Source organism: Salmo salar, chromosome ssa09, assembly GCF_905237065.1.
Source record: "Salmo salar chromosome ssa09, Ssal_v3.1, whole genome shotgun sequence".
NCBI lineage: Eukaryota > Metazoa > Chordata > Actinopteri > Salmoniformes > Salmonidae > Salmo > Salmo salar.
The window spans coordinates 114221827-114244986 of record NC_059450.1 but is presented as its reverse complement, the minus strand read 5'-3'; the positions used below and the strand labels follow the sequence as shown (position 1 = coordinate 114244986).

Here is a 23160-nt window from a genome sequence, read left to right as displayed (position 1 = left end):
CCATTGTATGATAACACTTATCTACGAATCCTGGGGAGTGTTTAGTGCTGTGATGGGTTACCAGGTCTGATCACAGGTTAGCTAAACATTAAGCCTAGGAGGCCTAGTGTTATGGTGGAGGAAGAAGGAGTTGCCGTCTCAAATGCTGACAAAACAGAGGAATCCTCCACACAACCTCAGGCAGCCAGGAAGACGTCCAGATGGAAGCCATGAAGTACACCACAGGTAAGAGTCTGTTTTTCTACGTCTAGTCACAACACGGACAAGAGAATATAATGTATATACCTTTTAGCACAAAGCCTTTTCTCAAGACCAGTCTCCATTGTTAAGACACAGACGTGCTTCTCCGCTTCACTAGGCTGGTCTTGCTTCAGAAATCGAATGAGTACAAGAGATTTGTATATTCAAATAGCATTTTTCATTACAATAGCCTATAGGTATATTCTGACATGCATTCTCTCTTTGAGTCAGTGTGAGTGTGTTCTAAAGTGTGTTTAATCATTGGTGATTAAAAGGTAGCCTGTGTTATGTGAAAGTGCTGGAAATGAATGTCTCTACCTTTTACGAAGTAACAAGTTTGATTTTAAAATGAAAATTACTGGATTATACGTTTGAGCGATTTGTTTGGGGGGGATGAATAATGAATTCTGAACCACTAACCCCATCAGCATGCATGAATGTGCTAGCCTACATTGACTGCTGTATCCAAAATAAGCATGTTGATAGTCAACATACAACATGGGCAGTCCATGCTAGGTCTACCGAAAATAGAGAACGGAAAAAAGGCAGCATTCCTTTAATAAAAGGCCCTGTGATAAAAGCTGTCCGGTCCCTCCACAGCTAGAATAATGACAGTCAGCAGATAGCTGGGAACATGACACTGCAGATATCACCACTAACAACCTGACATTCTGCACAGACCTCTCCTTGCCAAGAAATTGAATGTAGGTATGTGTTGTCAGTGTGTGTGTATGGTGTGTGCAACAGTCGAGCAGGAAGGGAAGGGATAAATTCTGCATACAAATGAGAAATGCTTGTATAAGGGCTGGCATGCTGTGGCGTGTGTGTGAGTATCCTCCATCTCCTAATAATAGTCACTAAGCCAGGTTAGGATATTCATGATGAAAGATGGAGCCAAACCTTAGAATGACATTACAGTAATAAGTAATGAATGGACTTGACTGTGCCTATCAAATGCTATATTGGGACACTGGTCCTCAAATGAAATCTTTGAGCTAATGATCACCTGTGACTGTGCCCAGTGATGCTCATGCATCTGGACAGGGCCGGGGGAAAATACAGTGCCTTCAGAAAGCATTCATACCCCGTGACTTTTTCCACATTTTGTTGTGTTACAGCCTGAATTCATAATAGATTCAATATTTGTTTTCTTCTCACCCATCTACACACAATAGCTGATAACGACATGTTTTTAAAATTATTTTCACAATTTTTGAAAATAAAATAGAGAAATATCTAATTTACACCCAAAATTTACACCCAAAGTCAATACTTTGTAATTACAGCTGTGAGTCTTTCTGGGTAAGTCTAGAAGAGCTTTCCACAACTGGATTGTGCAACATTTGCATATGATTATTTTCAAAATTCTTAAAGCTCTGTCAAATTGGTTGTTGATCATTGCTAGACAACCATTTTCAGGTCTTGCCATAGATTTTCAAGTAGATTTAAGTCAACACCTAACCCGGCCACTCAAAACATCTTCTTGGTAAGCAACTCCAGTGTAGATTTGGCCTTGTATTTGAGGTTATTGTCCTGCTGAAAGGTAAATAGATCTCCTAGTGTCTGGTGGAAAGCTGATTTAACCAGGTTTTCCTCTAGGATTTTGCTTTATGGTTGTACAAATCAAATCAAATCAAATTTATTTTTATATAGCCCTTCGTACATCAGCTGATATTCTCAAAGTGCTGTACAGAAACCCAGCCTAAAACCCCAAACAGCAAGCAAAGCATGTGAAAGAAGCACGGTGGCTAGGAAAAACTCCCTAGGAAAAACTCCCTAGAAAGGCCAAAAACCTAGGAAGAAACCTAGAGAGGAACCAGGCTATGAGGGGTGGCCAGTCCTCTTCTGGCTGTGCAGGGTGGATATTATAACAGAACATGGTCAAAATGTTAAAATGTTAAAATGTTCATAAATGACCAGCATGGTCAAATAATAATAATCATAGTAGTTGTCGAGGGTGCAACAAGCACGTCCGGTGAACAGGTCAGGGTTCCATAGCCGCAGGCAGAACAGTTGAAACTGGAGCAGCAGCACGGCCAGGTGGACTGGGGACAGCAAGGAGTCATCATACCAGGTAGTCCTGAGGCATGGTCCTAGGGCTCAGGTCCTCCGAGAGAAAGACAGAAAGAGAGAAAGAGAGAATTAGAGAGAGCATATTTAAATACACACAGGACACCGGATAAGACAAGAGAAATACTCCAGATGTAACAGACTGACCCTAGCCCCCCGACACATAAACTACTGCAGCATAAATACTGGAGGCTGAGACAGGAGGGATCAGAAGACACTGTGGCCCCATCCGATGATACCCCGGACAGGGCCAAACAGGCAGGATATAACCCCACCCACTTTGCCAAAGCACAGCCCCCACACCACTAGAGGGATGTCTCCAACCACCAACTTACCGTCCTAAGACAAGGCCGAGTATAGCCCACAACGATCTCCGCCATGGCACAACCCAAGGGGGGGGCGCCAACCCAGACAGGAAGACCACGTCAGTGACTCAACCCACTCAAGTGACGCACCCCTCCCATGGACGGCATGGAAGAACACCAGTAGGCCAGTGACTCAGCCTCTGTAAAAGGGTTAGAGGCAGAGAATCCCAGTGGAAAGAGGGGAACCGGCAAGGCAGAGACAGCAAGGGCGGTTCGTTGCTCCAGCCTTTCCGTTCACCTTCACACTCCTGGGCCAGACTATACTTAATCATAGGACCTACTGAAGAGATAAGTCTTCAGTAAAGACTTAAAGGTTGAGACTGAGTCTGCGTCTCTCACATTGGTAGGCAGACCATTCCATAAAAATGGAGCTCTATAGGAGAAAGCCCTACCTCCAGCCGTTTGCTTAGAAATTCTAGGGACAATTAGGAGGCCTGCGTCTTGTGACCGTAGCGTACGTGTAGGTATGTACGGCAGGACCAAATCGGAAAGATAGGTAGGAGCAAGCCCATGTAATGCTTTGTAGGTTAGCAGTAAAACCTTGAAATCAGCCCTTGCCTTAACAGGAAGCCAGTGTAGGGAGGCTAACACTGGAGTAATATGATCAAATTTTTTGGTTCTAGTCAGGATTCTAGCAGCCGTATTTAGCACTAACTGAAGTTTATTTAGTGCTTTATCCGGGTAGCCGGAAAGTAGAGCATTGCAGTAGTCCAGCCTAGAAGTAACAAAAGCATGGATTAATTTTTCTGCGTCATTTTTGGACAGAAAATGTCTGATTTTTGCAATGTTACGTAGATGGAAAAAAGCTGTCCTTGAAACAGTCTTGATATGTTCTTCAAAAGAGAGATCAGGGTCCAGAGTAACGCCGAGGTCCTTCACAGTTTTATTTGAGACGACTGTACAACCATCCAGATTAATTGTCAGATTCAACAGAAGATCTCTTTGTTTCTTGGGACCTAGAACAAGCATCTCTGTTTTGTCCGAGTTTAAAAGTAGAAAGTTTGCAGCCATCCACTTCTTTATGTCTGAAACACAGGCTTCTAGCGAGGGCAATTTTGGGGCTTCACCATGTTTCATTGAAATGTACAGCTGTGTGTCGTCTGCATAGCAGTGAAATTTAACATTTATGTTTTCGAATGACATCCCCAAGAGGTAAAATATATAGTGAAAACAATAGTGGTCCTAAAACGGAACCTTGAGGAACACCGAAATTTACAATTGATTTGTCAGAGGACAAACCATTCACAGAGACAAACTGATATCTTTCCGACAGATAAGATCTAAACCAGGCCAGAACTTGTCCATGTAGACCAATTTGGGTTTCCAATCTCTCCAAAAGAATGTGGTGATCGATGGTATCAAAAGCGGCACTAAGATCTAGGAGCACGAGGACAGATGCAGAGCCTCGGTCTGACGTCATTAAAAGGTCATTTACCACCTTCACAAGTGCAGTCTCAGTGCTATGATGGGGTCTAAAACCAGACTGAAGCGTTTCGTATACATTGTTTGTCTTCAGGAAGGCAGTCAGTTGCTGTGCAACAGCTTTTTCTAAAATTTTGGAGAGGAATGGAAGATTCGATATAGGCCGATAGTTTTTTATAATTTCTGGATCAAGATTCGGCTTTTTCAAGAGAGGCTTTATTACTGCCACTTTTAGTGAGCTTGGTACACATCCGGTGGATAGAGAGCCGTTTATTATGTTCAACATAGGAGGGCCAAGCACAGGAAGCAGCTCTTTCAGTAGTTTAGTTGGAATAGGGTCCAGTATGCAGCTTGAGGGTTTGGAGGCCATGATTATTTTCATCATTGCGTCAAGAGATATAGTACTAAAACACTTTAGTATCTCCCTTGATCCTAGGTCCTGGCAGAGTTGTGCAGACTCAGGACAATGGAGCTTTGGAGGAATACCCAGATTTAAAGAGGAGTCTGTAATTTGCTTTCTAATGATCATGATCTTTTCCTCAAAGAAGTTCATAAATTTATTACTGCTGAAGTGAAAGCCATCCTCCATTTGCGAAGGCTGCTTTTTAGTTAGCTTTGCGACAGTATCAAAAAGAAATTTCGGATTGTTCTTATTTTCCTCAATTAAGTTGGAAAAATAGGATGATCGAGCAGCAGTAAGGGCTCTTCGATACTGCACGGTACTGTCTTTCCAAGCTAGTCGGAAGACTTCCAGTTTGGTGTGGCGCCATTTCCGTTCCAATTTTCTGGAAGCTTGCTTCAGAGCTCGTGTATTTTCTGTATACCAGGGAGCTAGTTTCTTATGACAGATGTTTTTAGTTTTTAGGGGTGCAACTGCATCTAGGGTATTGCGCAAGGTTAAATTGAGTTCCTCGGTTAGGTGGTTAACTGATTTTTGTCCTCTGACGTCCTTGGGTAGGCAGAGGCAGTCTGGAAGGGCATCAAGGAATCTTTGGGTTGTCTGAGAATTTATAGCACGACTTTTAATGCTCCTTGGTTGGGGTCTGAGCAGATTATTTGTTGCAATTGCAAACGTAATAAAATGGTGGTCCGATAGTCCAGGATTATGAGGAAAAACATTTAGATCCACAACATTTATTCCATGGGACAAAACTAGGTCCAGAGTATGACTGTGGCAGTGAGTAGGTCCAGAGACATGTTGGACAAAACCCACTGAGTCGATGATGGCTCCGAAAGCCTTTTGGAGTGGGTCTGTGGACTTTTCCATGTGAATGTTAAAGTCACCAAAAATTAGAATATTATCTGCTATGACTACAAGATCCGATAGGAATTCAGGGAACTCAGTGAGGAACACTGCATATGGCCCAGGAGGCCTATAAACAGTAGCTATAAAAAGTGAGTGAGTAGGCTGCATAGATTTCATGACTAGAAGCTCAAAAGACGAAAACGTCATTGTTGTTTTTTTTTTGTAAATTGAAATTTGCTATCGTAAATGTTAGCAACACCTCCGCCTTTGCCGGATGCACGGGGGTATGGTCACTAATGTAACCTGGGGGTGAGGCCTCATTTAACACAGTAAATTCATCAGGCTTAAGCCATGTTTCAGTCAGGCCAATCACATCAAGATTATTATCAGTGATTAGTTCATTGACTATAACTGCCTTGGAAGTGAGGGATCTAACATTAAGTAACCCAATTTTGAGATGTGAGGTATCACAATCTCTTTCAATAATGGCAGGAATGGAGGAGGTCTTTATACTAGTGAGATTGCTAAAGCGAACACCGCCATTTTTAATTTTGCCCAACCTAGATCGAGGCACAGACACGGTCTCAATGGGGAAAGCTGAGCTGACTACACTGACTGTGCTAGTGGCAGACTCCACTAAGCTGGCAGGCTGGCTAACAGCCTGCTGCCTGGCCTGCACCCTATTTCATTGTGGAGCTAGAGGAGTTAGAGCCCTGTCTATGTTCGTAGATAAGATGAGAGCACCCCTCCAGCTAGGATGGAGTCCGTCACTCCTCAACAGGCCAGGCTTGGTCCTGTTTTTCTGGGACTCACCCACAGAGGGCCAATTATCTACAAATTCTATCTTTTGGGAGGGGCAGAAAACAGTTTTCAACCAGCGATTGAGTTGTGAGACTCTGCTGTAGAGCTCATCACTCCCCCTAACTGGGAGGGGGCCAGAGACAATTAATCGATGCCGACACATCTTTCTAGCTGATTTACACGCTGAAGCTATGTTGCGCTTGGTGACCTCTGACTGTTTCATCCTAACATCGTTGGTGCCGACGTGGATAACAATATCTCTATACTCTCTACACTCGCCAGTTTTAGCTTTAGCCAGCACCGTCTTTAGATTAGCCTTAACGTCGGTAGCCCTGCCCCCTGGTAAACAGTGTATGATCGCTGGATGATTAGTTTTAAGTCTAATACTGCGGGTAATGGAGTCGCCAATGACTAGGGTTTTCAATTTGTCAGAGCTAATGGTGGGAGCCGTCGGCGTCTCAGACCCCACAACGGGAGGAGTAGAGACCAGAGAAGTCTCGGCCTCCGACTCCGACTCGCTTAATGGGGAGAACCGGTTGAAAGTTTCTGTCGGCTGAATAAGCGACACCGGTTGAGCATTCCTACAGCGTTTCCCTCCAGAAGCCATGAGAAAGATGTCCGGCCGCGGGGACCGTGCGAGGGGGTTTATACTAACGTTACTATCTGTACTTACTGGTGGCACAGACGCTGTTTCATCCTTTCCTACACTGAAATTACCCTTGCCTAACGATCGCGTCTGAAGCTGGGCTTGCAGCACAGCTATCCTTGCCGTAAGGCGATCGTTCTCCTGTATATTATAAGTACAACGACTGCAATTAGAAGGCATCATGTTAATGTTACTTAGCTTCGGCTGTTTGAAGTCCTGACGAACCATGTCCAGATAAAACCTCCGGGGTGAAAAAGTTGAATGAAAAAAGTTGAGTGAGGGAAAAAGTAAAAATATACGGTAATGAAAAAGTAAAAAACCGTCAGGTATCAAAGTAAGATCGGCAACAAAAACGCACAGCAGCGTAAACAAGTCTGCAAGTTGTGACCGGAAACACAACTTATTCCAGTTCTGAACACCAAACATACAAACGTACAGTCATAACAAATAAAACTGAAGGACCTCGGCGTTACTCTGGACCCTGATCTCTCTTTTGACGAACATATCAAGACTATTTCAAGGATAGCTTTTTTCCATCTATGTGACATTGCAAAAATCTGAAACTCTCTGACCTTACAAATAATTGCATGTGTGGGGTACAGAGATGAGGTAGTCATTCAAAAATCATGTTGAACACTATTATTGCAACCAGAGTGAGTCCATGCAACATATTATTTGACTTGTTAAGCAATTATTCACTCCGAAACCTATTTAGGTTTGCCATATCAAAGGGGTGAATACTTATTGACTTAAAACCCTCTCTGGGGTATGTGGGACGGTAGCGTCCCACCTCGCCAACAGCCAGTGAAATAGCAGAGCGCCAAATTCAAAACAACAAAAATCTCATGATTCAAATTTCTAACACATACAAGTATTATACACCATTTTAAAGATAATCTTCTCATTAATCCAACCAGTGTCCGATTTCAAAAAGGCTTTATGGTGAAAGCATAGCATTAGATTATGTAAGGACAGCACCTAGACAAGAAAAACCACACAGCCATTTTCCAAGCAAGGAGAGGCGTCACAAAAACCAGAAATACAGCTAAAATGAATCACTAACCTTTGATGATCTTCATCAGATGGCACTCATAGGACGTCATGTTACACAATACATGTATGTTTTGCTTGATAAAGTTCATATTTATATCCAAAAAAAAACATTTTACATTGGCGTGTAATGTTCAGAAAAGTTTTGCCTCCAAAACTTCCGGTGAATGAGCACATCAATTTACAGAAATACTTATCATAAACTTTGATAAAAGATACAAGTGTTATGCACAGAATTATAGATAAACTTGTCCTTAATGCAACCGCTGTGTCAGATTTCAAAAAAGCTTTACGGCAAAAGCAAACTTTGCAATAATCTGAGTACAGCGCTCAGATATCAAAACAAGCCATACAGGTACCCGCCCTTTTGGAGTCAACAGAATTCACAAATAGCGTTATAAATATTCACTTACCTTTGATGATCTTCATCAGAATGCACTCCCAGGAATCCCAGTTCCACAATAAATGTTTGTTTTGATTCGATAAAGTCCATATTTATGTCCAAATATCTCCTTTTTGTTCGCGCGTTCAGCCGAGTAATCCAAATGCACTGTGCTCGCGCAGTAAGATCAGACAAAGTCAAAAAAGTTATATTACAGTTCGTAGAAACATGTAAAACGATGTATAGAATCAATCTTTAGGATGTTTTTATCATAAATATTCCATAATATTCTAACCGGACGATTCCTTTGTCTTCAGAAATGAAAAGGAACACACCTAACTCTCACGGGAGTAAATAGAGTAAATAGCTCATGTCATTTTCTCAGTCATCTGATTCCAAGAGCTCTTATTCTCTCCCCATTCACAGTAGAAGCATGAAACAAGGTTCTAAAGACTGTTGACATCTAGTGGAAGCCTTAGGAAGTGAAAAATGACCCCACAGACACTGTATATTAGATAGGAAATCACTTGAAAAACTACAAACCTCAGATTTCCACACTTCCTGGTTGGATTCTTTCTCAGGTTTTTGCCTGCCATATGAGTTCTGTAAAACTCACAGACATCATTCAAACAGTTTTAGAAACTTCAGAGTGTTTTCTATGCAAATCTACTAATAATATGCAAATCTTAGCTTCTGGGCCTGAGTAGCAGGCAGTTTACTACGGGCACGCTTTTCATCCGGACGTCAAAATACCGCCCCCTACCCAAGAGAGGTTAAGACATTTCAGCTTTTCACCTTTTGTTAATTTGTAAAAATGTGCAAAAAAAAATACATAATTCCACTTTGACATTACAGTCGTGGCCAAAAGTTTTGAGAATGACACAAATATTAATTTCCACAACGTTTGCTGCTTCAGTGTCTTTCGATATTTTTGTCAGACATTACTATGGAATACTGAAGTATAATTACAAGCATTTCATAAGTGTCAAAGGCTTTTATTGACAATTACATGAAGTTGATACAAAGAGTCAATATTTTCAGTGTTGACCCTTCTTTTTCAAGACCTCTGCAATCCGCCATGGCATGCTGTCAATTAACTTCTGGGCCACATCCTGACTGATGGCAGCCTAGTCTTGCATAATTCACAGATCACTGCACCTGTACATAGCCCATCTATAATTTATCCCAAACAACTACCTCTTCCCCTACTGTATTTATTTATTTATTTTGCTCCTTTGCACCACATTATTTCTATTTCTACTTTGCACTTTCTTCCACTACAAATCTACCATTCCAGTGTTTTACTTGCTATATTGTATTTACTTTTCCACCATGGCCTTTTTTGCCTTTATCTCCCTTATCTCACCTCATTTCCTCACATTGTATATAGACTTATTTTTCTACTGTATTATTGACTGTATGTTTGTTTTACTCCATGTGTAACTGCTATCCTTTATCTTGGCCAGGTCGCAATTGTAAATGAGAACTTGTTCTCAACTTGCCTACCTGGTTAAATAAAGGTAAAATAAATTAATAAAATAATCAATGCTTGGAGTTTTTCAGAATTTGTGGGGTTTTGTTTGTCCACCCGCCTCTTGAGGATTTACCACAAGTTCTCAATGGGATTAAGGTCTGGGGAGTTTCCTGGCCATGGACCCAAAATATTGATGTTTTGTCCCCCGAACCACTTAGTTATCACTTTTGCCTTATGGCAAGGTGCTCCATCATGCTGGAAAAGGCATTGTTCGTCACAAAACTGTTCCTGGATAGTTGGGAGAAGTTGCTCTCGGAGGATGTGTTGGTACCATTCTTTATTCATGATGGTGTTCTTAGGCAAAATTGTGAGAGAGCCCACTCCCTTGGCTGAGAAGCAACCCCACACATGAATGGTCTCAGGATGCTTTACTATTGACATGACACAGGACTGATGGTAGCGCTCACTTTGTCTTATCCGGACAAGCATTTTTCCGGATGCCCCAAACAACCGGAAAGGGGATTCATCAGAGAAAATGACTTTACCCCAGTGCTCAGCAGTCCAATCCCGGTACATTTAGCAGAATATCAGTCTGTCCCTGATGTTTTTCCTGGAGAGAAGGGGCTTCTTTGCTGCCCTTCTTGACACCAGGCCATCCTCCAAAAGTCTTCGCCTCACTGTGCGTGCAGATGCACTCACACCTGTCTGCTGCCATTCCTGAGCAAGCTCTGTACTGGTGGTGCCCTGATCCCACAGCTGAATCAACTTTAGTAGACGGTCCTGGCGCTTGCTGGACTTTCTTGGGCGCCCTGAAGTCTTCTTCACAACAATTGAACCGCTCTCCTTGAAGTTCTTGATGATCCGATAAATGGTTGATTTAGGTGCAATCTTACTGGCAGCAATATCCTTGCCTGTGAAGCCCTTTTTGTGCAAAGCAATGATAACGGCACGTGTTTCCTTGCAGGTAACCATGGTTGACAGAGGAAGAACAATGATTCCAAGCACCACCCTCCTTTTGAAGCTTCCAGTCTGTTATTCGAACTCAATTAGCATGACAGAGTGATCTCCAGCCTTGTCCTCGTCAACACTCACACCTGTGTTAAGGAGAGAATCACTGACATGATGTCAGCTGGTCCTTTTGTGGCAGGGCTGAAATGCAGTGGAAATCTTTTTGGGGGATTCAGTTCATTTGCATGGCAAAAAGGGACTTTGCAATTAATTGCAATTCATCTGATCACTCTTCATAACATTCTGGAGTATATGCAAATTGCCATCATACAAACTGAGGCAGCAGACTTTGTGAAAATGTATATTTTTGTCATTCTCAAAACATTTGGCCACGACTGTATGGGGTAATGTAAGTAGGCCAGTGATATTTTTTATTTATTTTATCAATTTTAAATTTAGGCTGTAACACAACAAAATGTGGAAAAAGTCAAGGGGTGTGAGTGCTTTCTGAAGGCACTGTATCTCAGTTGGAGATGAGTAACCTGGATGTTTGGATCAAGGACATACAGGTAATTCCTGGAATCATTACCGCAGAGAAAATAAACTTGAATGATTTTTGTCATTATCTTTTTTCTGTCATTCTAGGTCTTGAGGATGCAATGGAATTTCCACGGTAAGAGGAGTGATCATAGTTTTTGTGTTTTGATGGCTACAAATTGGACTAAAGACAACGTGCATAATACAAAATAGGACATTAGCGAATTTGTCATTATTACACATTTTGGGCATCCTTAATGCCACTTCATGTTTCAACTTGGACTTTTTCATTTACCTCACTCGAAGATTCACCTTCAATCCGAAAGAGGGGATTGACAATCCAGCTTTAGTCATCTCGGAGGACCCTGGTAAGGTTTGAGAACGAACAGATCCAAAATGATCCATCATTTTCCAATGCATGGAAGATGGTCTGATTAACATTAGTTCATCAATCATATAATCAAGATAAGCCAGACTTCTTTAGGTGTCCACGCACAATGCCCATCCTATGTCAATGGCAGTGTTTTGTCTTGCCCTCCAGAGCCAGACCCGAGTCTGGTACCCCACCTGTGCCAGATAAAGTGCAAGGAGGGCCAGAGTTTTGGCTTCCATCTGCGTATGGAGAGGAGCTGCCGGGGCTATGTTGTCCACCAGGTGGATCCTTGGAGTCCTGCAGAGCTCAGTGGGCTCAAGGACGGGGACCGTGTGCTGGAGGTCAATGAAGACTTTGTCGACGACATGGAGTTCCCCAGGGTGAGAACCAGACGTCCCGTTATGAAAGTGGAATCATTGTGCACACGTTTGTTAAAGCTTTGTGTATGTAATTATGTATGTAATGTGGGTCTAATTCATCACGTGGGGCAGAACCAGACTTTAAGAGACCTGAGAGAACCTCTTCTCTTACAAGGTCTCCAACGGTGTCCTCTGCCTCGCTTTCATTTGAAAATGAGCCACATTGTTCAAAATGTACAATATGTGGCTTCAATGTGAAAGACTAGCGTTCTGTCCAGGGGGTGTACATGCTCATCAAGCTGCCCTGCGCTACATAAACAGGCTCCTGCCCTATGGGCTGTTCTGGCTCGGACAAGGCTTACCTACTTGGTCTAAACAGAGTCTTTGTTTCTTAGCTGCAGCATGTTCTGCTCTGATTGACAGGTGGTGCAGAGGATCCAGGCGTGTGGGCTGCAGCTGTTCCTGCTGGTTCTGAAGGGGGAGGAGTATAAGGAGGCGCTGGCCCATGGACTGGACCTCCAGGCTCTGACCAGGGCTTACCGAGGGGAGATGTGTTCCCGGCCCAGGTTGTGTCACATCACCAGAGACTCTGTCTTAGGTCTGGGGATCAGCATCATCCCCATTTAAAGGTAGCAACGAGTTATTCATTCCGTAATCATTTTTGGCAGATAATTTGCTAGACAGTAGGAAGGAGAGACGGGGAGATGGTGAGGCCGATAAGGGTGGAGTCAAATTTGAGAAACGGTGGACTATAGAATTCAACCCAGGTCTCTATGTTGATATAGGGTTAGGGTTAGTCGAGAGACGGTCGAGAGATGGTGATGTTTGCCACTCAATCAAACGCTGGCATCTTTTTCATCTTTTCAATTTCAAAATCTTGTGCAGAGTTAATATAAATGTTTAGGCCTGCATAGTATGATTATGAGGCTGAAAAGATTTGGCATGGGCCCTCAGATGCACTGTTGAGAGCATCTTGACTTCAATTTTAGAAAACAGGGTTCCAAAAGGGATCTTCGGCTATCCCCATAGAACCCTTTTTGGTTCCAGGTAGAATCCCTTTGGGTTCCATGTAGAACTGTCATGAGAATTTTCCATCCCAATGATTATAATTAACAATTATTTAAGCTTTGACTAATCCCCGAGGTTTGTAAGACCCTGGGTTTAATAATAATTAGGCAAAGACTCAGCTTATGCAAAAGGTCCGTAAAGTTTATTCACGAGAACGTTCTAAAGTCCATAATACAAAGACATGCCATTTAATAACTCACTCCCTCCCTACTTACTACACGCACATACATACACACAAACAGTAGGTGGGATGTATCTTTCCCATAGTTCTCACCACTCGTTTATCACTACAAAGCTGGCAGTTCCATCCCCCCGAGATTAGAGGGACCTTGAAGGGACTCCCTTTCCTGCCATAAGTTTCTCAGAGTTCTAACCAGGTCAGGTCATGAATAGTTTAATTGTTCTCTGTGTTTTCTTAAGATACAGACACACATTTGTACTTGTCTCGACCAAACCTTATTGGACTGAAGTTTATCATTCTAATTATTCATTATATATGTTACACAATCCATCAATTACGCTTCAGGGTGGAATTCTTTAGTCATTACCTTAAACATATAAATTCCCTTATCAAGAACCCTCTGTGTCAAGGGTTCCACCTGGAACCAAAAGTGTTCTACCTGGAATCAAAAAGGATTCTTCAAAGCGTTGTCGGTAGTGTATATTGTGTTACAATTTTATATTTTTATTATTTGATAATTTTTTCATACTTTTTAACTCTGCTTTGTTGAGAAAGGGCTCATAAGTAAGCATTTCACGGTACAGTCTACACCTGTTGTATTCGGCGCATGTGACAAATTATATTTGATTACCGACGAGAGGATCTCAGTGAAGGTGTTTGATTGTGTCTGTTTGTATCTCTCCAGGTCAGAAGGGTCGATACATGTTGAGCACAGTAAGTGAGGGCCCTGCAGGGAGGGCAGGGGTGCGTAGTGGAGATAGACTGGTGTGGATCAACGGTGCCATGGTATCAACGCTCACCCATTCAGCTATCAGTAAAATGGTAAGCATACAGACCCTCCTTCTCAGAAAGTCTCTTGGCAGATGTGTGTGTCTCTGTATGCGTCTTAGTATGTCTGTGTGTGTGCACGTGCAAGCATGTTCCTCACTTCTCCCTCACGTTTAGCTATTTGTGCTGCTCAGGTGAAGAAATGTAGCATCTATGTGACCGTCCTAGTCATCAACAGAGAAAGTGAAGCGAGCTACATCCGGCGGAAACTGCCCATCTTGCCTATCATGGCTGGCTCTCACAATCTGCCACACAGACCCAAAACGATGCATCTGGTCCAGGGGTCAGATGGATACGGCTTCCTATTACGACAAGAGAGGTTGTCATCAGGGGGTCGTAATGGTGAGAATTTGTTGCATGCATGACCATGTTACAAGCACCTACTTTGACCACCGTATAATTTCTTATTGTCATATCTTAATGATCCTGACTTAATAACAGTTATTTTAAGTCCGTGGAAAATGTGCTGCATAGGCAGACATCCTCTACATGCTACAAACCTTGTAATAGGACATTAGAAAGACTCATACATGCTTATAACAAATAATAAGCATTATACCTGCTAGCTGAGCTACATTTGTTGCTGTCTATTCCAGCTCACCTACTCCGTGAGGTGGATGTGGGGAGTCCAGCAGAAGAGGCTGGTATGCAGGATGGAGACTTGCTGCTGGCAGTCAATGGGCATCCTTCAGAGTCCATGGAGCATGAGAATATTGTCAGGAAAGTGAGGAAGAGCGGCAAGCGGGTTAGCCTCACCACCATACCCATACACGGAAGAGACTTCTACACGCAGGTGTGTAAGCGGACGGAGGCCATGTGCAGTCAGGAGAATAGAAGTTAAGCGAGTTCTGGTGTTAGAATATTGATTGTTTAGGAATTGTGTCAACTAAAAATACCTTCCCGGTCAAAAACACTGTCTATTCTGTTTCCTACTGCAGTTGGGTCTATCTCCCCTGCTATTCCATGAGGACAGTCTGCCAAAAGGAGAGGGGATGAGGAAGACACAGTCCCCTTGCACTGAGATTCAGGATGGGCTGAGTAAAAACAAGCATGGCTCACTTCCCTGTCCAAGAGTCTGTGTCCTCGAGAGAGAAGAATCAGGCTTTGGGAATTTGAAGAATTCCCAATCAAAGTTGTAGTAATGAGTAACAGCTTTCATCAATCAAAAGTTCCCGATATTGATCTGCTGTGTTTTCCACAAGCATTGTTATAATGACCGAGGGCAGGTGTTAAGATGTTTCCTATGAGAAATGAGTGGCACGGTAATGACTGCAGTTTTCTTATGTCCTGCAGGTGGTGGTAAAGGGCTCAGGACATAGGGCTGGACTGAGGGAAGGGGATGTAGTTGTGGAGGTGAATGGCCAGAATGTGGAGAATGAGTACCTTGAGGACGTTGTGAGGCTGATAAAGAAGAGCGCGACGTCTTTGAAATTATTGGTTGTGGAGAGGTCAGAGTATGAGAGACTCAAACAGAGTGGGCTTCCATTCACTCCTGGGGTCATACTCCGCAGAACTCAGGTGAGGAACACTCACATGTACTCATGCACACACACACAAAGACAGATACAATTATTAATACAGAAACTACAGATCAATAATACTTAATAATCAAATGCGTTGCAGGTTTTAGAGAAAACGACTGATGCTTTCTTGTGATGGAATGCTGAGAAGTGACCAAAGTCATGATGAAGACAACATCTCACCTAACAGAGGAGGACCTGGCACTCGCACAGCATTATCAACAACATAGCTGCAATCATTCATTCATGTGCCAATGATAATACTGCAAAACAATGCAAGATTAAATAAATGAAGCTGTTCCCTCTACTTCTGAATGCAACCTGAAAGAGAAGGGCTGAAATAGATGTCTATATCTTCCCTACGTATTGCACTACGTAGGGAAAAGGGTGCCATTTGGGGCATAGCCATGGTGAGTCTGCTTCCATTTGAAACATGTCAGAGGATTTAATCCCTTCTCTACACATCGTCTTCTATTTGAGGACTATGCCGATAGAGTTATGCTAAGGACCTGCTTCTTGCGAAATAGGATTTGCATCGTAGATTGCACACCGTTTAAATTTTTGATGTCACTTGTGTGTGAGAAAGGGATAATGAAGTTTAGGTTTATTCTAAGGTGAAATCAAGATAAACTAAATGTGATGATTCAAGGAGGTGTACAAAGTTTAAAGATCTATCATTAAGTACTTGACATACAGCCATACAATTGCATAAAACTAGCTCAATGTACAGTACACTACATGACCAAAAGTATGAGGACACCACTTCAAATGAGTGGATTTGGCTATTTCAGCCACATCCGGTGCTGACAGGTGTACACAATCGAGCACACCACCATGCAATCTCCATAGACAAACATTGGCAGTAGAATGGCCCATACTGAAGAGTTCAGTGACTTTCAATGTCGCACTGTCATAGGATGTCACCTTTCCAAGAAGTCAGTTCATTTCTGCCCAGCAATGTTACATCTAGTGAAAAGCCTTCCCAAAAGAGTGGAGGCTTTTATAGCAGCAAAGGGGGGACCAACTCCATATTAATGCCCATGATTTTGGAATGAGATGTTTGACAAGCAGGTGTCCATATACTTTTGGTCATATAGCGTATATAAGAAAATTAACATGATTAAGAGAAACATATTCATGAAAACATTTCCCTTTGAACAACTACACCATCTAGTGACCGTTTAAAATCCTAAATAATGATGGAAATGTGCCTTTTTTTTTGTAGCGTTCAGTGTTACATTGAACATACTGTACATATTGCACTGTATACAACTTCTGCTATTATAGTGACCCTTAGTCTGTGGAAAAGTTGCATAAAACTGCTATTCAATGCATAGAGCTGGCCATGCTCCTTAAGTGAGTTGCTGATGAACATAAATGAAGGTAAGTTGTAATGTAGTAAAGACAAAGTAATGACACATGGAAACAGAAATAATGTCAATGCTAGTTTTTATTTGACGCTACTTTGAAATACCTATTTTCCGGAGGGAAGAAAAAAAAACAACACAGAAACTAATTTAAGCCAATGTTGGAGAAACTGAAAAAGGAACTGAGATCCCTGATCGTGTTTAAAACAATCGGGCAAGCTCCTGGAAATACATATATCATTAACAATAACTCAACTAGTTACACTGAAATGTATTTAAAAAACGATTTAAAGCCAAACCTACAATAATCAGACGTATGAACTAGTACTTATTAAATCAAGGCTGGTCCAACCTGCTCTTAAGGACCCACAGGGTGTGCAAGCTTTTGTTCGAGCCCAGTTCTAGCATACATGTTTCTACTATATAATTAGTAGAATCAGGTGTGGTAGAACGCAGCTTGAACAAGAACTCACTTTTTTTGTGTGTTTATTTTTTACTTCCTTTTTTCTCCCCAATTTCGTGGTATCCAATTGGTAGTTACAGTCTAGACTCATCGCTGCAACTCCCATACGGACTCGGGAGAGGCAAAGGTCAATAGCCGTAGTCCTCTGAAACACAACCCAACGAAGCAGCACTGCTTGTTGACACAATGCCCACTTAACCCGTAAGCCAGCCGCACCAATGTGTCGGGGAAAATGCCGTACACCTGGCAACCGTGTCAGCGTGCACTGCACCCGGCCCGCCACAGGAGTCGCTAGTGCGCCATGGGATAAGGACATCCCTGCCGGCCAAACCCTCCCTTAACCCGACGCTGGGCCAATTGTGTGCCGCCCCATGGGTCTCCCGGTCGCGGCCGGTGGCGACAGGGCCTGGACTCTAACCCAGAATCTCTAGTGGCACAGCTAGCACTGACTTAGACCACTGCGTCACTCGGGAGGCGACAAGAACTCACCCATGATACAAAATACTAACAAATCACAAACTGCTGGGAAACACCCATAAGAAGATGAGTCTTTAAGTACAAAACAATTATTGGATTTATGCTGATGGGCCACTCTATAAGGGCCGCCAAATGAGCAGCAATGCTCCTCTGGGTGTAAATTCTGTGGATTTGGAAACTAGAAGTGCTCCTGAGTAGAATGCGCCACTCTTTTACTGTGACACAATGTGCAGGTAATTTTGTATCGTGCAATAACTGATAGGAATACACACACGCACAGGGCCGGCGCTAGAACGAATCAGTTGACGGGCCTTTGATTTCCACCATAGGCAGGCATGTTTTTTCACGGGACCTCCTATGTGTGCCCGCGCATGCGCGTTCAAGTTCTAAAATGTATGTTATTGTCACTCCTGCTCCCTCCGGCTCTCGACGTTGGCGGTCTACTAACCAGTGGTCCTGGCAACCCACATTGCGTGCACCTGGCAACCATCATTGCGCACACCTGCCCCTCATCGTTAAGCACACCTGGACTTCATCACCACACTGATTACGCTCCCTTCATATAGCCCTCTGTAGCCTCAGTCATCAGGCAGTATTGGTTTCAATTACATTCACTAAGCGTCTCCTGTTTTGTATGTTCGTCTTTATTATTATTAAACCTTCTGCACCTGCTTCCTGAATCTGTGTATACATTACAGAATACTGCCTCAGAAATTATGGAAGCAGCAGACGATTACACCATCTTCCAGACGGTCGAGGAACAGGGTCATCTACTCCACCAACACCACGACCAGCTGGCTCTACTGGGTACGACCATGAAGGAGGTTCTTCACACCACCAGCGAGGTTCTCCATACCTCTGATAGAGGGTCTCCTACCACGGGTCGTCACAGTGAGCCAGTCACCCAGCCATCCGCCCAGGTCAGCGATGCCCGACTGTCCCTTCTGGAGAAGTATGATGGCACTCCATCGGAATGCCATGGCTTCCTCCTCCAGTGGATGGAATAAGCTGGTGCTCCACACTCTATTCCACAGTGGACTGCGTGAGGAGGTCCAGACGGCGTTGGGATGACAATATATCCTTGGATGCTCTCATCGTGATGGCCATCTGTCTGGATAACCTTCTTCGGGAGCGTCGGTGTCCACCTCGCCACTCACCTCCCTCCTTTGGCTGTTCTGAGGCAGAGCCTGAACCCATGGAGTTAGGGGCCACACACATCTCAGCGGCAGAGCGGCCTAGCCGTAGACAGCTGTCCCTATTGCAGCCGGGAGGGGCACCAGCTTCAATGGTGCGTCCCAACCCGGGTTCCACTAGAGCAGAGGGGTTTCCCTGTGACCTTCCGTCTCCCAGGGTAGGAAGAAGTATTCCATTATCATCGTTTTCTGCCAAACTATTTTTGGTTCCCATTTCGCTGGCTGTCCCTCAAGTGTTTTCTCTACGGTTCTAGTGGACTCCAGTGCCGCAGGGAACTCTTTCGACCAGGCCCTCGCCTCAACTTAACTTCATACCCACTCTCCTCTCCTTTTCCTGTCCAAGCCCTGGATATGCGACCATTGGGATCCGGCACAATTGCGCCCATCACAGCACCACTTACCCTCACTGTGGGACACAAGCACCAGCCTTCCCTTCGTTATCATCACCGCACCCATACACAGTCCTCCTCGGCCTCTCGTGCCTCCAACTTCATAACCCTACCATCTCCTGGTCAAAGATGAGAATCAGGATGCCGGAGAACCTGCTTTTCCACACCCTGTGGTTCCATGTCGGTAGAGGGTCCTGTGAGTGTCCTCCCTTATCGTTGGCCTCGTGTTTTGGGACGTAGATGTGGACATCTGCCAGGCTCTTGAGAGGGAACCCGCTCCTGCCCTCCAGAGCGCATCTATGTCCTTACGGGGGTGAGAGATCGGCTGTTGACCTGGGCACACACATCCCTCGCCGCTGGACACCCAGGTATCACCCGCACCATCCAATCCCTATCTGCTAAATACTGGTGGCCCACCTTGGCGCAGGACGTCGCCCACTATGTCAACTCATGTTTGGTATGTACTCAATCCAAATCTCCCCGGCACGCCCCAGGAGGGAAACTACTTCCTGTGCCTCAGTAGCCTTGGTCACATCTGTTCATAGACTTTGTAATGGATCTCCCCCCTTCTGATGGTTTCACCACTATTCTGGTTGTTGACCGATCCTCTAAAGCCTGCTGTTTTATCCCTCTCTCTGGTCTACCTACCGCTCTCCAGGTCATTGAGGCACTATTCCAGCAAGTCTTCCGGCCCTATGGCCTTCCGGAGGACATTGTTTCTGACCGTGGTACACAATTCACGTCGCGGGTCTGGAAAGCCTTTATGGAGAAGCTGGGGGGCCACGCCCAGCCTCACATCTGGGTACCGGCCTCAGTCTAACAGGCAGGTGGAGAGGACCAACCAGGAGCTGGGGAGGTCCTTAAGGAGTCTGCCCTCTGAAGGATCAGCGGACCGCTACCGCAGTGAGGCTCCCGTGTTCCATTCTGGTGATCACGTCTGGTTCTCCACCAGGAACCTCCCGCTCTTCCTGCCCTGCCAGAAGCTGAGCCCCCGGTTTGTGGGGCCCTTCAAGGTCCTCCAGAGGGTCAATGAAGTAACCTATCGTTTAGAACTGCCCACCAACTACAGGATCTCACCCTCCTTTCATGTTTCCCTCCTCAGGCCGGTGGTTCCTGAACCCCTTCATCCCAACATCATCCGGGTTTCCATCTCTGCCGTCCGCTTGACATGTTTCTTCCGGAGACGCGCTATATCTTCGCCACACACCCCTCCCCGTCTTCTTGTTGCAACATTTCAAATTATACTCAAGACACATTATCTTCACACAAATTTCAGATGCTTTTCACTGACAGCTGCAACCCAGTCAGCCAGACATATTGCGATGCACGCTGCCCAAATAGGCATAGGCCTACATTATTTAAAAAAAAACAAGCTACTGATCCTCTGTGACTAAATCATGCTTTCTGGTGAAGTACTTTGAATGTTTTTATTTAGACAGGAGTAATTATATAATTTTGGCAAAACATCAATATACTTTAGGGGAAGACGGCATCCTTAACAGAGCACTGTGCATCCACTAACTTTCCTTTCCAATTCGCAAGAGGCTGAAACCAGAGATATGTAATGACAAGATGCTCATGTCTCCATCCTAACAATAGTTGTCGTTGTCCCAAAGGTGGGAAGGCAGGCGACAAGTTTAGGTCTGTATATTATGCCCATACAAATGCATTGGACGTATTCTGGACAGATTTTGGTGAGACTGAGCTCTCTCACATCGCCTCTTCCTCGTTGCTAAAACTTTCTTACCATAGAAAGCATCTGATGGGCGAAACAGCGCCCTTCTTCTTTTTCTTCTTCTTATTAAGATGTTTAACGGTGGTTGGCATCCAATTTGTTGCATTACCGCCACCTACTAGACTGGAGTACAACTCCCTATTCTTTGCTTGAAAAATACAAATGTACTAAATAAATACCCTACCATCTAACTACACTCACTAATTTCAAAATTATATAAAATTAACACCACCCTACTCCACGAATTAAATTTATTTATTCCTACCTCATGCCATCATACTGAAAGGATGGGACATCACCACTTAATTTTCTTTTTTAAACACACCCTGTAACTCTTCTGATGTCAAGTCTCACACACCCAAATACCTCTCTACAGCTGCCACCACAACCAGGGGCGGAAATCCCGGGGGGGACGGGGGGACACGACCCCCCCATCCTGGGAAAAATATGACTTGTCCCCCCCAATATATCACTGAAACATAACTATGTAATTTAATATTAATAATACGCAATGAAAGCATTTGTGCTGATTATAGACACTTAATAGCGCGTTTTTACGTTTCAAAAGATTGCGACCCCCCACCCTTTGCCTCACAATGGTTTGATCCACTGCCAGTTCCTTAGTTGGCAAGGTACAGAGGGGTCGTATCTACTGTCTGAAAGGCACTCAATGAACGTAACTGACGTGAGGTCAATCCAGTCAATCGCGCACACACACTAGCTGAATATGCAGAGCTAGCGCGCAAATATGAACTATTAAGCTAGCTAGTACCTATTCCATTTATGTGGCCTCGTCAAAAATGGAATCTTTGCTATCGTCAATTTATTCCAAGATCAGCATGCAGATGATGTAAGTTAGTGCTTCAAAGTCCCTGTGATAAGGTTAGCGATAAACTGAAGTCCAAACTGAACAGAACTACACTCTCTTCTACCATTGTCTTAAATATATTTAATGGTCTCGTTGCAAAAGCTAAATTGTCGCAAGGGAACTTTTATTTATTTATTTTATTTCACCTTTATTTAACCCGGGTAGCAAAGATTATAGCAAACACCACTGAAACGGAGTTGGTGCTCGCTAGCTTTGCAAATTCAGCTATTGTTGGTTGCCAGCCAATATGAAACAAACTATTAAAATTACAAAAGGTTGCAGCATATGTTGTGTAAATGGTGAACTCATACAGCTGTCAACTCTTGTCATTTTAATCCGTTTCACATTTGCTAGCTACCTTTTAGATCGAAGCCCAAATAGAATGATAAAAGATAAGATGATAGAAGCCCATCTCCTAATGTAAATAACCTACACACTGTGTGTGTGTGTAGCCAGCCAGCCAGCCAGGTAGAAAAATGGCAGAAAAATAAAAGATGGACATCAGAGTATTTTTCAGTACACCAAAACGCAAAGTAAGAACCCTAGTAGCCTAATATCTCAAAGAGTAGTTGATAAAATGTTCATAAGAAAGAAATGAAATTCTAATGGAAATGTTTCACAATGATGTCATTAGGCAGAGCAGGCAACAGATGGCACACAGACAGCAGAGTTGGGGACAGATATGCAGGGACAGACTGGCAGAGACAGGGAGTCTCAGGTAAGTTTGTTGAGTCTTTGTTTGGCAACATTATGAAAGGTTCTCAATTTTTTTGACTTGTAAAATAGGAACATAATTGGAAAATGCCATGGATACCCCCACTCACAACTTAAACTGGTGACTGAACTAAGATTTGTTAAAGGCAATGGTATTGCTGTTGTGATTAGTTGTGTAGTTTTGGGTACTGGTAGTTAGGAGTACGGCAAACACCTTATTTCTTTGGTTTCTCAATATACATTTACCATATTACAATGTAGGCTATGTGTTACAGCACTACATTTGGTGTCCCCCTCAGGAATTGCTCTTGAGAAAATTTCATGTAATTGTCCCCTCCAAAGTTGATATCAGATTTTCGCCCCTGACCACAACCTCCATTTTATGAGACTTCTGATCCATCCCTGTAGTACAGTTGATAGCCATTGCTATAAATGCTAAAAATC

General features: G+C 43.6%; 1 protein-coding gene across 1 annotated transcript; it reads left to right on the top strand.

Moving 5' to 3' along the window:
• The first annotated feature begins 85 nt into the window (after positions 1-85).
• LOC106612428 (Na(+)/H(+) exchange regulatory cofactor NHE-RF3-like) lies at positions 86-15817 on the top strand. Its single transcript, XM_014213541.2, has 10 exons — positions 86-225; positions 11290-11317; positions 11488-11549; positions 11723-11934; positions 12337-12538; positions 13848-13984; positions 14125-14332; positions 14587-14783; positions 14929-15508; positions 15614-15817. Exons 1-9 carry the CDS (start codon positions 201-203, stop codon positions 15127-15129), a joined length of 1272 nt encoding a protein of 423 aa, XP_014069016.2. The 5' UTR covers positions 86-200; the 3' UTR covers positions 15130-15508; positions 15614-15817.
• The last annotated feature ends 7343 nt before the right edge of the window (positions 15818-23160 follow it).

What these genes read in the sequence shown, in the direction of transcription:
- LOC106612428 (XM_014213541.2), top strand. Translation starts at nt 201, where the DNA reads ATGGAAGCCATGAAGTACACCACAG. An exon ending in AGTCATCTCGGAGGACCCTG is followed by an intron (nt 11,550 to 11,722) that starts GTAAGGTTTGAG and finishes CTTGCCCTCCAG; the next exon opens with AGCCAGACCCGAGTCTGGTA. An exon ending in GATCAGCATCATCCCCATTT is followed by an intron (nt 12,539 to 13,847) that starts AAAGGTAGCAAC and finishes GTATCTCTCCAG; the next exon opens with GTCAGAAGGGTCGATACATG.